The 15,454-nt window shown below is 50.7% G+C and overlaps 1 protein-coding gene across 1 annotated transcript in view; it reads left to right on the forward strand.

The window, feature by feature from the left end:
• The window catches only part of RHOBTB2 (Rho related BTB domain containing 2), a 23,656-nt gene that overhangs the window by 2,438 nt on the left and 5,764 nt on the right, over positions 1–15,454 (forward strand). The window contains exons 2-7 of the mRNA XM_008063559.1: positions 1,924–2,125; positions 3,197–3,300; positions 3,838–4,023; positions 4,893–5,911; positions 6,168–6,286; positions 9,574–9,724. Of these exons, the coding sequence (XP_008061750.1) occupies positions 1,934–2,125; positions 3,197–3,300; positions 3,838–4,023; positions 4,893–5,911; positions 6,168–6,286; positions 9,574–9,724 (1,771 nt within the window). The 5' untranslated portion in view covers positions 1,924–1,933. The remainder of the gene's footprint in view (positions 1–1,923; positions 2,126–3,196; positions 3,301–3,837; positions 4,024–4,892; positions 5,912–6,167; positions 6,287–9,573; positions 9,725–15,454) is intronic.

Raw genomic sequence — 15,454 nt, forward strand, 5'->3', positions numbered from 1 at the left:
AGAGAGAGAGAGAGAGAGAGAGAGAGAGAGAAGGGTGAAGTTGGTGGTTAGTGGTTAGAATAACAGTTCCTGCAGGGAGAGGGTGGAGAGGGAGAAGGAATGATGCAGAAATCGCCCTGGAGACTGGGGAGGGAGCTGTGTGGAGACCCCTTGTTGTGGAATGGCCCAGAGCCTGTAAAATTCCAAGAAGGAGGAGGAGGTTGTCTCATTGAAAAGTCCTTGCTGCACTTTTTGCTTAGGTTGCTGAGTTGCATCCACTCGCGCAAATCCCAGTTGCCATCGTTACTTGGATATTTCAGTGCTGCATTCCTGCATGTTGGCATCCAGTTACAGCCCGGTGCGGGAGTGGAGTCTCTCTTACTGCTGGTGGCCTGGCTCCAGGACTCTGAGCTTAGCCTTCCTCGGCCCAGGAAGGATGACTTCAGGTTGCTCCAGCCCCCAGACCACTTTTGTGTACACAGGGAATGATGACACTGGAGAAACTGGGCTTCCTATTAATGCCCACCCTGCCCCTGCTCCCTTGTCCCCCCGCCCCAGGAGGGTGGATGCCAACTTGGAGGCGGCTAGTGAAAACCCCTCAAGCCCCGGGGTCTCCTGGTGACAGCTTTGTGAATACTGACATGACATTTTGACTACAGGAAGACCTTCTGTTTGTTAGCGTGAGCCATTCTCTCTGTGGGTGAACACGCTACTCCCTCTCTGCTCAATATGGAAGGCAACTGAGGCAAGCATTTGCCCAGAAAGTCAGGCCCAAGTTTATAATCCTCTGCTTCCTCCAGCAGCTCCATCACCCTTGTAGCCAGTTTGGCGAGAGCATCTCCCAGGAGTGCCAGCTGTCTGGGGGACTGGGAAGGGCAGAAGAGGGCAGATCTCATTCTCTTTGAGGCTGGACACAGGATGCTGGGAGGACAGCCCTGGGTAGGGGACAGGGAGACCCATGGGGCATGGCCTATATACTCACAGTCCTATAATTGCCCCCTCCCCATCTCAAAGCCCAGCCCAGGGCTAGGTGAGACATATGGGCCAGGTGACAGACCCACAGTGGAGGAAGGGAGGCCCACAGAGAGGTGCATCCAGAAGTCTCCCTATCCCAGAGAAGCTAGAAGGAAACTTTTTTTTTTTTTTTTTTTTTGAGTAAGAGTCTTACTCTGTCGTCCAGGCAGAAGTGCAGTGGCACACTCACAGCCATCACAGCCTAGACCTGCAGGACTCAGGTGATCCTTCCGCTTCAGCCTTCCATGTAGCTGGTACCACAGTCATGCGCCACCATGCCTGGCTAATTTTTTATTTTTTAATTTATTGTAGAGATGAGGTCTCACCAAGTTGTCCAGGATGGTCTTGGACCCGTGGGCTCAGACAATCCTCCCACCTCAGCCTCCCAAAGTGTTGGGATTATAGGCATGAGCCACTGTGCCCTGCCCAGTCCATTAAATTTTAAAGTGGCCCTGCTTTGGGGCCTGCTGGGAAGGGGTGGGGACTTGGCCGACTCTGCTTCTCTCAGCTGTTTATTTTTCTGCTGCCACTGCCCTGCTGGGGAAGGAGGAGGAGAGCGGATAATGAGGGAGCTGCCCTGGCAGACTCTGCTCTCTCTGGAGAGTAGTGGGGACAGGGCTGGCCCTGGGTGGGCTCCTCTGGGGCTGTCTCGCAAGTCTCCACCCAGACGTGCAGCTGGAGGATGGTGGGAGCAGGAGGGGGACAGGTGGCCCATGTGGGGACACCACTCCTCTCGCCCTGGATGGACTCCTGACTCCTCAGACCCTTGCAGAGCTGTTGTCCAGAAAGCATCCTGCTCTGTTCCCCTCCCATCAGCTCCGGCGCTCAAAGAGGGGGCAGCCCCTACCGAGGAGACCTGCGGGAGCTGGCCCTGGTCTGCTTAGAGCTGGCATGCCAAGCCACCCTGACCGCTTCCTTCCTCTGCCTCAGGTCCCATTTAATGGATTCTGACATGGATTATGAAAGGCCAAACGTAGAGACCATCAAGTGCGTTGTAGTGGGGGACAACGCCGTGGGCAAGACCAGACTCATCTGTGCCCGCGCCTGCAATGCAACCCTCACCCAGTACCAGCTGCTGGCCACCCACGTGCCGACAGTGTGGGCCATCGACCAGTACCGTGTGTGCCAGGAGGTAAGGCTGCTCGGCCACTGGGCTAGGGGTCCATACCACGCATCTGGACTCTGGGGCTTCTTGAGCGGTTGGCTGGGGTCTCCAGAGCTCGAGTCTCCTAGGGGTCAGGCGGGGGCAGCTGAAGAGGAAGGAACCCCTGGAGAGAGGTCTGAGGTGAGCCTGCCCTGGAGGAGACGTCTCTGACTGTGTTTTCTTTCCCTTTTTTTTAAAAAATTTATTGTAGAGAAGAGGGCTTGCCAAGTTGGCCAGGCAGGTCTTGAACCCGTGGGCTCAGGCAATCCACTTGCCTCAGCCTCCTGAAGTGCTGGGATTACAGGCTGAGTCACCGAGCCCGGCCCCTTGCCCTTTTTTTTTTTTTTTTTTTTTTTTGAGGTGGAGTCTCACTCTTGTTGCCTAGGCTGGAGTGCAGTGGCATGCTCACGGCCACCACAGCCTCTACCTGCTGGGCTCCGGCAATTCTTCTGTCTCTCCATCTCAGCCTTCCAAGTAACCGGAACTACAGGTGCACGTTACCACGCTCGTCTAATTTTCGACTTATTGTAGAGACGAGGTCTTGCCAAGTTGCCTGGGCTGGTTTGGAACCCTCGGGCTCAGGCAGTCCACTCGCCTCGGCTCCCAAAGTGCTGGGATGACTGACTGAGCCACCGTGTCCGGCTGACTATGTTTTCCATGGTTGAGTTGGTGCCTGGGGTCACTGCTTTGACTGGGGTACTCCATCTTGTGTAACTGCAGCCCTAATGAAGGGGGGCACTGGGGGCTTGGGTGAGATGAGAGCTGAGAGGGGGAAAGAAGTCGGCAGTTGATACCAAAAGACCAGAGGCTCATCCCTTCCACACCCAGAATGCCTGCTCTCTTAGGGTCTCTGCTCTGGTAGCCTTGGAGGTTGCCCTTGTTACTGATTCTGCAGAGACTTCATATGAATGAAAGTGATGTGCAAGCGACACCAGCCCTGCCCCTCTGTCCCCAGTGCTGCCTGGGATCCTCCAGGATGAGCTGGCGCCTTCCCTAAGTGGATATGCAGGGGACCCCAAGAACTGCCCTTCAGCCCTTCCCCTCTCACTCCCTTCTCAGGTGCTGGAACGCTCCCGAGACGTGGTAGATGACGTCAGTGTCTCCCTGCGCCTCTGGGACACCTTTGGAGACCACCACAAAGACCGTCGCTTTGCTTATGGGAGGTAGGGAAGGCTCCTGGCTGCCTGCAAAGAGCCAAGTAGGTGGGGTGTTCTGCTTTCCCAAGTAACTGGTGACCCTTGGCTAGGTAGGAGGTGCCGGTGCCAGGGGAGAGGCAGGGAGGCAGACAGAGGGAGGGACACGTCACTGAAATTTCAGCTGGGAGGAAGGAATGGAGAAAACACTTCTGCAGACCCTGGGTGTGGAACAGTGAAGGGATCCGTGGCTTAGGGTCAAGAGGCCTGATTTGAGTCCCAGCTTTGCCACCTAGTAGCATGGAGATGATTTCTCAGCTGTGAGATGGTAAAAATGATCATTTCTAACTCACCTAATAGCTGTGAGGCCAAAATGAGAGATTGAGCTCTAAAATGCTGCATACATTGGAGATACTGTTGTATGTTTTGTGTAAGAGCACGTGAGCAGATCCCTAAGCCCAGTGTGGGGTGGGTGGAGGCGGGGCGTGTGAATGTTATCCCTCCTTCCAGAGTCAGGCCACCCACCGCCAGCCTTCTCTGCCCAGGACCTTATTCTCTCACCCACAGATCTGATGTGGTGGTTCTGTGCTTCTCCATCGCCAACCCCAATTCCCTCCACCATGTCAAGACCATGTGGTACCCAGAAATCAAGCACTTCTGTCCCCGAGCACCTGTCATCCTGGTGGGCTGCCAGCTGGACCTGCGCTACGCCGACCTGGAGGCTGTCAACAGGGCCAGACGACCCTTGGCTAGGTAGGAGGTGCTGGCGCCCGGGGAGAGGCAGGGAGGCAGACAGAGGGAAGGACATATCACTGTGGCCTGGCCCCATGCAACCCCGAGAGAACCCCATCAAGCCTCATCTCCCTCCATTTGGAGCATGCTCTCATTAGAAGCCAACAAGCATGCTCATTCATTCATTCACATACCTAGTGCACACCTACTTTGTGGGTAGTCCTGTGCTAAACACCATGAGGAAAGACAGAGAGGGGAAGGTGGTATTTGCATGAAAAGGACAACTTTTCTTTTCATATTCTTGAAAAGTAATATGATCCAGGCGTGGTGGCTCAAGCCTATAATCCCAGCACTTTGGGAGACTGAGCCGAGAGGATTGCCTGAGTTCAGGGGTGCGAGAGCAGCCTGAGCAACACGGTGAGGCCTCTTATCTACAGTAAATAAAAACATTAGCCGGGTGTGGTGGCACATGCCTGTGGTCCCAGCTTGGAAGGCTGAGGCGGAAGGATCACCTGAGCCCAGCAGGTCTAGGCTGCGGTGACCGTGAGTGTGCCACTGCACCCTAGCCTATGCGACCGAGTGAGACTTCAACTCTAAAAAAAAAAAAAGTAATATGCAAACACTATGCAAAGCATTGGGTACTAATTGCCAGAGAGGTAGTGCTGTCACTGAGTGAACTGGAGAGGTCACTGGGGCCTGGCGTAGATAGGGAGGCTTCCTGGAAGACAAGAGGGTTGGGGTTGGCCTTGAAGGAGCTTGATAGGATTTGGCCAGACCGAGGAGAAAGAGAAGGATAGGAGTGGGGGTGGGGCTGGGGATGCAGCTTCTAAGCAGAGTCTCTCCAGCCTATGGAAGGACACAAGCTTGGTGTCCCTTCTTGAACTCCCTAGGCCCATCAAACCCAACGAGATCCTTCCCCCAGAGAAGGGTCGGGAGGTGGCCAAGGAGCTGGGCATCCCCTACTACGAGACCAGCGTGGTGGCCCAGTTTGGCATCAAGGACGTCTTTGACAACGCCATCCGGGCCGCGCTCATCTCCCGCCGCCACCTCCAGTTCTGGAAGTCCCACCTCCGCAACGTGCAGCGACCTCTGCTGCAGGCACCCTTCCTGCCCCCCAAGCCGCCACCCCCCATCATCGTGGTGCCTGACCCCCCCTCCAGCAGCGAGGAGTGCCCCGCCCACCTCCTGGAGGACCCGCTCTGCGCGGACGTCATCCTGGTGCTGCAGGAGCGGGTGCGCATCTTCGCCCACAAGATCTACCTCTCCACCTCCTCCTCCAAGTTCTACGACCTGTTCCTCATGGACCTGAGTGAGGGGGAGCTGGGGGGCCCCTCAGGGCCAGGGGGCGCCCGCCCAGAGGACCACCAGGGCCACTCCGATCAACATTACCACCATCACCACCACCACCACGGGCGGGACTTCCTGCTTCGAGCAGCCAGCTTCGATGTATGTGAAAGCGTGGACGACGCCGGTGGCTCTGGGCCTGCCGGCCTCCGAGCCTCAACCAGTGACGGGATCTTACGGGGCAATGGAACAGGGTACCTGCCAGGCAGGGGCCGTGTGCTCTCTTCCTGGAGCCGAGCTTTTGTGAGCATCCAGGAAGAGATGGCAGAAGATCCTCTGACCTATAAATCTCGGCTGATGGTGGTGGTGAAGATGGACAGCTCCATCCAGCCAGGGCCCTTCCGGGCTGTTCTCAAGTACCTGTACACGGGGGAGCTGGACGAGAATGAGCGGGACCTCATGCACATCGCACACATTGCTGAGCTGCTTGAAGTCTTTGACCTGCGCATGATGGTGGCCAACATTCTCAATAACGAGGCCTTCATGAACCAGGAGATCACCAAGGCCTTCCACGTCCGCCGGACCAACCGGGTTAAGGAGTGCTTGGCAAAAGGCACCTTCTCAGGTACGGAACGAGCTTAGAAGGCAGGGGAGTTCTGGGTTGGTTCCATGAAAATTCTGAGTCTGTCTCAGCTCCTGATGTCCTGGAGATAAGGCTGCCCTGTTCTTCCTGGGGTAGGAGCTTGGTTGTTTCGTACTCTGCGTCTTGTGGCTTCAGAAGGAAGCTGTCTTGTCAGGGCTCAGTGACTACTCTTGGAACTGGTTATCTCACCTTCTTTCGCTGTGTCCTCTCCTGTGATGCCTCTTCTCCTTCTGGACAGATGTGACCTTCATCCTGGATGATGGCACCATCAGCGCCCACAAGCCCCTGTTGATTTCCAGCTGTGACTGGATGGCTGCCATGTTTGGGGGGCCGTTTGTGGAGAGTTCCACCCGGGAGGTAAGGCCAAGGACAGAAAGGGGAGGGAGGAGAGAGACATGTGTACCCTTTGCATCTGAGGCACCCACTATCTAATGGTACTTTCTTCAATATTGACCATATGCTGACCACAGAGTGATGGGACCAAGAGAATTGCATGAGAAGGTTCCTAGAGCCAAGGATTTTACAATATGCCAGGAAAGGGAATTATAGCAACATCTTGAGTTTAGAAAACACTTTTAGTGCATTATCTCATTGAATTCACACATGACTCTTACACATAGTGTTGCATATATATCCATGATATACCCAGGAAAGGGAGGCCCTGAGAAGTTAAGTGACTTGTACAAAGTTGTATAAGTAGAAAGTAGAGGTTAGTACTTGAACCCAAGATTTCAATTCCGTGGCTGTTTACATGATACCTTTGCTGCCCCTATGACACACATTAGAAAAAATTCAGTGTGTGTTCCAGGCTGAATTCATCACGGCTTCAGAAGAAAAATTTTATTGTTATTGTAGTATGGTGAGGCCAACAGATCAGTAGATGCCTACCATTGAAAAGATTGTAGCTGGGTGCAGTGGCTCACGCCTGTAACCCCAGTACTTTGGGAGGCTGGGAGGATTGCCTGAGCCCAGGGGTTCAAGACCAGCCTGGGCAACTTGGCGAGACCTCATCTCTACAATTAGTGAAAAGATAGATTGCTACTCACAGGTCCCCAGAAGAGGGGCATGCACCCCACCAGGATGGGGCCACATGGGAAGCACCAGAGTGGGACGGAAAGCACAAGGTTTCTGTGGACAGGAATAGGTGAAGCAGGGTGAGCAGGTTTAGGATTATCTGATTTGAACAATTTCAGTGGGCTTTCAGGGTAACAGCTGTCCCTAATTGTCTGGTACCTGGCTCTGAGGTGATAGGGCAAGGAGTATGAGCACCTATGGAGGAACTGGTGGGGTGTGGGCTCTGGATGGGTTGGTTTGCACATGAAAGGCATGCTTGCAGGCAACTCCTTGACTGTCTCTGGGTGGCCCTGGAAGGCCCAGCAAGGCTCCAGATGTCAAAGCATCAAAATGCAGAAAATCAAAGTTATGCTTCATGTGATCTCCTTTCCCTCAACTCACTTGTTCCCTCCTCAATACTTTGTTAGACATCAAGACTGGAAACTTAGAGTTGGAAGGGACCGACTGATTGTCCTTAGAAATATTCTTTTGGCCGTTTGCAGTGGCTCAGGCCCAATGGGCTGTCTCACACTAGCACTTTGGGGGCAGGAGGGAGGGCGAGGCAGGAGAATTGCTTGAGTCCAGGACTTGGAAATCAGCCTGGGCAACATAGCGAGACTTTATAGCTACCAAGAAAAAAAAAATAAATTAAAAAATTAGCTGAGTGTGGTGGCACATGCCTGTAGTTCCAGCTACTTGGAAGGCTGAGATGGAAGGATTGCCTGAGCCCAGGGGGTTGAGACTGCAGTGAGCCAGGATTGTGCCACTGAACTCCAGCCTGGGCAACATAATGAGACTGACTAAGAAAGAAAAAGAAAGAAAGAGAGAGAGAGAGTGAAGAGAAAAGAGAAAGATCCTTTAGTTCCTTCTCCCTTTTCTATTCTCCTAGCCAAGCAGAGGAATCCAGGCAGTGCCCCTCGATGCTCTCCATCTTCTCTGAACCTTAATCGCCTGTCACTCAGCCTTGTAGTTAGCGAGGTTCTACTTTGTGCAAATGCTTAGTTCTGAGTGTCCACATGCAGTTTTCCTACTGTTCTGTCATTGCTTCTGAGCACAGGGACTAGGTCTTTTCCTCCTGCCAAGAATCCCCCTCAGCACTGGTCTCACCCGATACTTGAATGACAAGAATAATGTTGCACTACATCCTGTGTTGTGGAATGTGAGTTTCATAAGATTTCTGGGGAGGAAGTACTTCTGCAAGACTAGCGGAAGGGTTGAGATCTGAGTTGGTCTCTGAAGTGGGAGTAGGATTTGGATATATAAAATGTGAGACTAGGAACACTCGGAAGCCCCAGGGGGCCTGCCAGCCCTGGGCACTTCTCAGTACTGCAGATGCCAGCTTTAAAGCTCTAGCCGATTCCCAGCGCAACCTGGAGAGACTTGCGCCTGATGAGAAAGCAGTTTTTGTTGCAGCGCTACTCTGAAGAGATCCCAGAGGCCCAAAGCAGCAGCTTTGAGCAGCCAGAGAGAAGCCAGCTGGTGTTGGCTTTGCTCATTCTGTATCCCACTTATCACGCTCCCTGCAGGGACAGGAGGGGCCAGGTTGTAGGCTGAGGTGACCAAAAAGACTCTTGCAAGCACCTTTTAAGCTAGAGCGGCTTCCAAAGGATACCAGTGAGTACCCTGGTCTCTTAAAAGATATTAGGAGCCAGGCTCGGTGGCTCAGCCTGTAATCCCACGCCTTTGGGAGGCTGAGGTGAGAGGATTGCTTGAGCCTGCGGGTTCGAGACCCGCCTGGGCAGCGAGACCTCATCTCTACAATAAATCAAAAAATCAGCCGGGTGTGGTAGCACATACCTGTAATTCTGGCTACTCTGAAGGCTGAGGCGGAAGGATCGCCGGAGCCCAGCAGGTCGAGGCTGCGGTGACTGGGAGCGGCCACTGCACTCCAGTCTGGGCGACAGAGTGAGACTCCAACTCAAATAATAAAAAAAAAAAGATATTAGGGCCAGACGCGGTGGCTCAAGCCTATAATCCCAGCACTTTGAGAGGCCTAGGCGAGAGGATTGCCTGAGCCCTTGGGTTCGAGACCAGCCTGGGCAACATGGTGAGACCTTGTCTCTACAATAAATCAAAAAATTAGCTGGGTATGGTAGCGCATGCCTGTAGTTCCGGCTACTGGGAAGGCTGAGGCAGAACGATCGCTTGAGCCCAGCAGGTCGAGGTTGCAGTGGCCAGGAGCATGCCACTGTATTCCAGACTGGACAGAGTGCAACTTCAACTCAAAAAAAAAAAAAAAAATTAAAAGCCAGGCAAAATCATAGCTACTCACTTGGGAGGCTGAGGCAGGAGGATCACTTAAAGCTAGGAGTTCAAGACCAGCCTGGGCAACAGAGTGAGACCCCATTTCTAAAAGAATAAATAAAATAAATAAAAGATATCAGGGCCCTGTTCACGGATGCTGTCAGCAAACCAGGACTCAGCTCAGATTATTGCTCTGGGGGCCAGGCTCTGAGGGTTTTCTCAACAGATAGAGGTACAGCACAGGGAAGGGTGCCTGTCTGGGGAGACCAGCTGTGTGGGCCAGGCCTTTTCAGTTTCTCGGGGCTGAGTTCCTTCTTTCCTGAGCTGCTCATTCCTTCCCGCCCCAGGTGGTGTTTCCTTATACAAGCAAGAGCTGCATGAGGGCAGTGCTGGAATACCTCTACACGGGCATGTTCACCTCCAGCCCCGACCTGGACGACATGAAGCTTATCATCCTGGCCAACCGCCTCTGCCTGCCGCACCTGGTTGCCCTCACAGGTATCTAACCGGAGAGCTCAGGAACCTCCCTGGGTGAGAGATCAGGGAGCCCCCGAGGAGTGATTATATGTTCTCTCACCTCTCTCCTCCTGGGGGACAGGTGGAAGCACCAAGGAAATAAGGCTGTGATGTGTACAGAGTTCTGGATGAATATTTAGACGTGAAGCGGTGTGTGTGAGTGGGATCACCCAAGAAGCTCTCTTCAAAGGCTATTTTGGCTCAAGAAAGTGGCCTCCAGTCAATGTCAGCTCTTTACATTCTTTGCTTGGCTTTATTTAGGCACACTTGAGTCAAAAAAGAATAGAACACAGTTCCACATGTCTGCCCTATGGTTTTTCTCCACCTCTTCTTCCTTCCCTTTTCTTTTTTCCTTCTTTTTCTTTCTTTCTTTTTTTTTTTTGAGTTGGAGTCTCACTCTGTCGCCCAGGCTGGAGTGCAGTGGCACACTCATGGCCACCCTGGCGTCGACCTGCTGGGCTCCGGCGATCCTTCCACCTCAGCCTTCCAAGTAGCTGGAACTACAGGCATGTGCTACCACGTCTGGCTCAGTTTTTGATTTATTGTAGAGATGATATCTTGCCAAGTTGCCCATGCTGTTCTCAAACCCGTGAGGCAATCCCCTCACCTCGGCCTCCCAAAGTGCTGGGATTACAGGCTTGAGCCACCATGCGTGATCTTCCTTCATTTTCTCTCTCTCTCTCTCTCTCTCTCTCTCTTCTTTTTGAGTTGGAGTCTCACTCTGTTGTCCAGGCTGAAGTGCCATGACACACTTATGGTCACCGCAGCCTCTGCCTGCTGGGCTCAGGTGATCCTTCCTCCTCAGCTTTCCAAGTAGCTGGAACCACAGGCCTGCACCACCATGCCTGGCTAATTTTTTTGATTTATTGTAGAGATGAGGTCTCACCATGTTGCTCAGGCTGATCAAGAAGACCCGAGCTCAGACAGTCCTCTCACCTCTGCCTCCCAAAGTGCTGGGATTGCAGGCATGAGCCACCTTGCCTAGCCCTTCTTTTCCTCTTCTTCCTCTACTTTTGACTTTGCCTTCTTTTCCTTCTTCTAGAAACAAAAAACATTGACCTGCCGCTCCTAATTCCCTGAAAGGGTGGTGAGCACTGGAACTCAGCGTTTAGTGGGGATCAATCCCAGGGGTCCTCTGGGGTGGAGAAGAACTGAGGCAACGGGAAGATCAAGCACCAGGCAGTCTGGGCCTAAGGGCTTGGGCAAGAGAAATGGTGCTTGGGGGGTGAAGGGAGTCTGCTGCCAGAGACCCAGGCAGACAGATGACTCCCGTTCTGTGGAGTTGGCATCTGTGTTGGTGTTGATGTTGGCTCTGGCCCAGTGCTGGTATTGATGGCGACGTTATTATTCTTAAGCAGGTCGTGGAGCAGAGAGCAGGTCCTTAGATATTGAGCTGGGGTTCAGAGAAGGACCCGGTGTCAGAGCTGCTGCAGCCCTGGGCAGATGATCAAGAGTAGGGATCAGATATGAGGGAAAACAGCAGTCCTGTGATGAGAAGTGAATTACAGTGTGGGGCTTGGTTACAGGAAGAAGGCAGAAATCATTGATCGGAACCAGAATATTAAGACCTGAGTTTGCAGGGGGAGTCTAGGGACCCTGACTGGGAGCAAAAAGACCTTCCTGGCAAGTGTCTTTTAAAGATCATAGCTATAGCAGTAGGTCATCTTTTGTTGTCCTTGAAAAATAGTGTAGTTTTCTCAGAGCACATACAACTTCACTTTTTTTTTTTTTGAGTAGGAGTCTCATCCTGTGGCCCAGGCTAGAGGACGGTGGCATGCTCATAGCCACTACAGCCTGGGAGCAAAAAGAACTTCCTGGCAAGTGTCTTTTAAAGATCATAGCTACAGCAGTAGGTCATCTTTTGTTGTTCTTGAAAAATAGTGTAGTTTTCTCAGAGCACATACAACTTCACTTTTTTTTTTTGAGTAGGAGTCTCATCCTGTTGCCCAGGCTAGAGGACAGTGGCATGCTCATAGCCACTGCAGCCACAATCTGCTGGGCTCAGGCAATTTTTCCGCCTCAGCCTTCTAAGGAGCTGGAACTACAGGTGCATGCCACCACGCCTGGCTAATTTTTTCATTTATTGTAGAGACGAGGTCTCATCAAGTTGCCCAGGCTGGTCTTGAACCCCTGGACTCAGGTAACCCTCTCTCCTCAGCCTCCCAAAGTGCTGGGATTATAGACTTGAGCTACCATGCCTGACCTAACTTCACATATTTAAATGGAATAATTCCACTGTTGCTTTTTTGTTTTGTTTTGTTTTTTAAGTTGGAGTCTCACTCTCTCATCCAGGCTGGAGTGCAGTGGCATGCTTGCAGCCACTGCAACCTTAACCTGCTGGGCTCAGGTGATCCTTCCACCTCAGTTTTCCAAGTAGCTGGAACTATAGTCACACGCCACCATGCCTGGCTAATTTTTTGATTTATTGTAGATACGAGGTCTCACCAAGTTGCCCAGGCTGGTCTCAAACCCCTGGACTCAGGCAGTCCTCTCACCTTGGCCTCTCAAAGTGCTGGGATTACAGGCGTGAGCTACTGCTTTTGGCCTAACTTTACTTTTTTTTTTTTTTTTTAATTGGAGTCTCACTCTGTCGCCCAGACTGGAGTGCAGTGGCCGCTCCCGGCCACCGCAGCCTCAACCTGCTGTGCCCTGGCGATCCTTCCGCCTCAGCCTTCCGAGTAACTGGAACTACAGGCATGCGCTACCACACCCGGCTAATTTTTGATTTATTGTAGAGACGAGGTCTCGCCAAGTTGCCCAGGTGGGTCTGGAACCCGCAGGCTCAGGCAATTCACTCACCTCGGCCTCCCAAAGCACGGGATTACAGGCTGAGCCACCGAGCCTGGCCATAACTTTATATTTTTAAACGGAATAATTCCACTGTTAAAAGACTATCTCCAGGCTGGGCAAGATGACTTATGCCTGTAGTCCCAGCCCTTTGGGAGGTGGAGGCAAGAGGATTGCTTGAGCCCAGGGGTTTGAGACTAGCCAGAGCAATTTGTTGAGACCTCGTTTTTACAATAAATAAAAAAATAAGCCGGGTGTGGTAGTGCACGTCTGTGGTGCCAGCTACTTGGAAGGCTGAGGCAGAGGGATCACCTGAGCCTAGCAAATCGAGGCTGCAGTGGGTGTGAGTGTGCCACTGCATTCCAGCCTAGGTGACAGAGTGAGGCTCTGAATCAAAAAAACAAAACAAAATAAAACACCGTCTCCAAAGAAATGACACAAAGGGGGAAAAATGCGTGAAAGTATTTCTAGAAGTTCATTTTCTCATTGCAGGTAGTTGGAAGCAAATCACAGAGGTACCATTGGTTAAATACACACAGACAATTTTCAGGTGGTAGTCGTTAAAAACGTTGAACTGTACTGCTGCACAGAAAGGCATAGAAAATTATGTTGAATAACTTTTCTCATGAAGTGGTCCATATACACTAGAAAACATACATAAAAATGTATGTATCTATCTTATTAAGGATCAGTGTAAGGTGCCAAGTTTTATGTAATTGGTGATGCTTTGAGTTCTATGAGATGTACTTCCCATGAAACTTAATTCAAACTTAAAACTTTATTATTGTTAAATAGAACACAAATACCTAAAAGTGTAGAGAACATATGTTTAAGAAATTCATTGAAATGGATTATTATTATTTTTTTTTTTAAGAGCTAGGGGCTTGTTCTGTCATCCAGGCTGGAGTACAGTGGTGTGATCATAGCTCACTGCAGCTTCGAACTCCTGGGCTCAAGTGATCCTCCTACCTCAGCCTCCTGAGCAGCTGGCAATATAGATGTGTACCACTACACCTAACTAATTTTTTTGTGTGTGTGAAAAAGCAGGATTTATTGAGAGGACAGAAAAGCACCCACAGTGGGAGGGGACCCGAAGGGGTTGCCCCTCAGCTATTTAAAAAAAAATTTGTGTATAGAGATGAGGTCTCTCTATGTTGCCCAACCTGGTCTTGAACTCCTGGCCTCAAATGGTCCTCCTGCCTCAGCCTTCCAGAGTGCTGGGATTATAGATGTGGCCCACCACACCTGGTCTAGTTGAATGAATTATTATAAAGCAAAACACCTTTCTAATGGTAACCCATGTCAGGAGCTAGAACCTTATGGGCCATCAGAAGTCCTCTCCCTTCTCCCTAGAAGGAACCATGCTGCCCAGTACTCCTTTTTACTTTTTGTGGACTTACTTCCTTACTTTCCTTTGGAGTTTTATCATCTAAATGTGTATCCTTAAGCACAATAGCATGGTTTTGTTTTTTTATGTCTTTTCCACTTCTTTTCATCTATGGGTACCTTTTCTATTAAAAAACGTTTTTCCAGCCGGGCTCAGTGGCTCAGTCTGTAATCCTGCGCCTTTGGGAGGCTGAAGTGAGTGAATTGCCTGAGCCCATGGGTTCGAGATCCGCCTGGGAAACTTGGTGAGACCTCATCTCTACAATAAATAAAAAAAAATTAGCCGGGCACGGTAGCGCGCGCCTGTAGTTCCAGCCACTTGGAAGGCTGAGGCGGAAGGATCGCCGGAGCCCAGCAGGTCGAGACTGTGGTGGCCAGAAGCAGCTACTGCATTCCAGTCTGGGTGACAGAGTGAGACTCCAACTCAAAAAAAAAAAATAAAATAAAATAAATAAATAAATAAATAAATAAATAAATAAATAATGTTTTTCCTTGCAATTGTATATTGAAAAAAATCCAAACACTCTTTTATTCCTGTGGAGTTTTTTCTATGATCTAGATTTCTGCTGATTGCATTTCTATAGTGTAATTTAAAATATTCTTCTGCCTGCTGTATTTCCTATAAACTGGTAGTTGACTCTGGAGGTTAGATCAGATGCACATTCCATTTTCTTTTGATCAGATGCACATTCCATTTTCTTTAGGTGGTTTTTTCCTTAAGAGGTATAGATCGTTTGCTTTGTCTCTCTTTTGCAAAGCCATTGAGTATCATTTCCTGGATCCATCAACTTGTTAGATATTGCAGAATGGTAATATTCCAATTCAATCATTCCTTCTTCCTGTATCTGTTAGAATACTTCAAAAAAGAGAGAAGCTTCCCCTCACCTACTTATTGGTTACAGTGGTACAGTTCATCTAAAAAAGGCAGGTGAATGCTTGATTTCTTTCTTTTTTTAACTGAGTTGAGTCTCACTCTGCTGCCCAGGCTGAAGTGCAGTGGCATACTCATGGCCACTGCAGCCTCGATCTGCTGGGCTCAGACGATCTTTCCTCCTCAGCCTTCCAAGTAGCTGAAACTACAGATACGTGCTACCATGCCCGGTTAATTTTTTGATTTATTGTAGAGAAGAGGTCTCACCAAGTTGCCCAGGCTAGTCTCGAAACCCTGGACTCAGGCAATCCTCTCATCTCAGCCTCCCAAAGTGCTGGGATTACAGACTTAAGCCACCGCGCCTCACCTGATACTTTCTTTTATTTACCACTTTGCAAGATAAATTTCTCTCCTATCACCCTTTCACGGTGACCATTTAGATCTTTTCAAAGGATTATTATGAACTCTTAGATGTGAACATACTTGAATGGTTCCAATTAATTGCAATTATCAGCTGGGCTCGGTGGCTCAGCCTGTAATCCTACGCCTTGGGAGGCTGAAGTGAGTGGATTGCCTGAGCCCACGGGTTCGAGACCCACCTGGGCAACTTGACGAGACCTCATCTCTATAATAAATAAATTTTAAAAAATTAGCCGGGTGTGGTAGCA

This window comes from Carlito syrichta, unplaced genomic scaffold, assembly GCF_000164805.1.
Source record: "Carlito syrichta isolate Samal-C Ts95f unplaced genomic scaffold, Tarsius_syrichta-2.0.1 Scaffold306946, whole genome shotgun sequence".
NCBI lineage: Eukaryota > Metazoa > Chordata > Mammalia > Primates > Tarsiidae > Carlito > Carlito syrichta.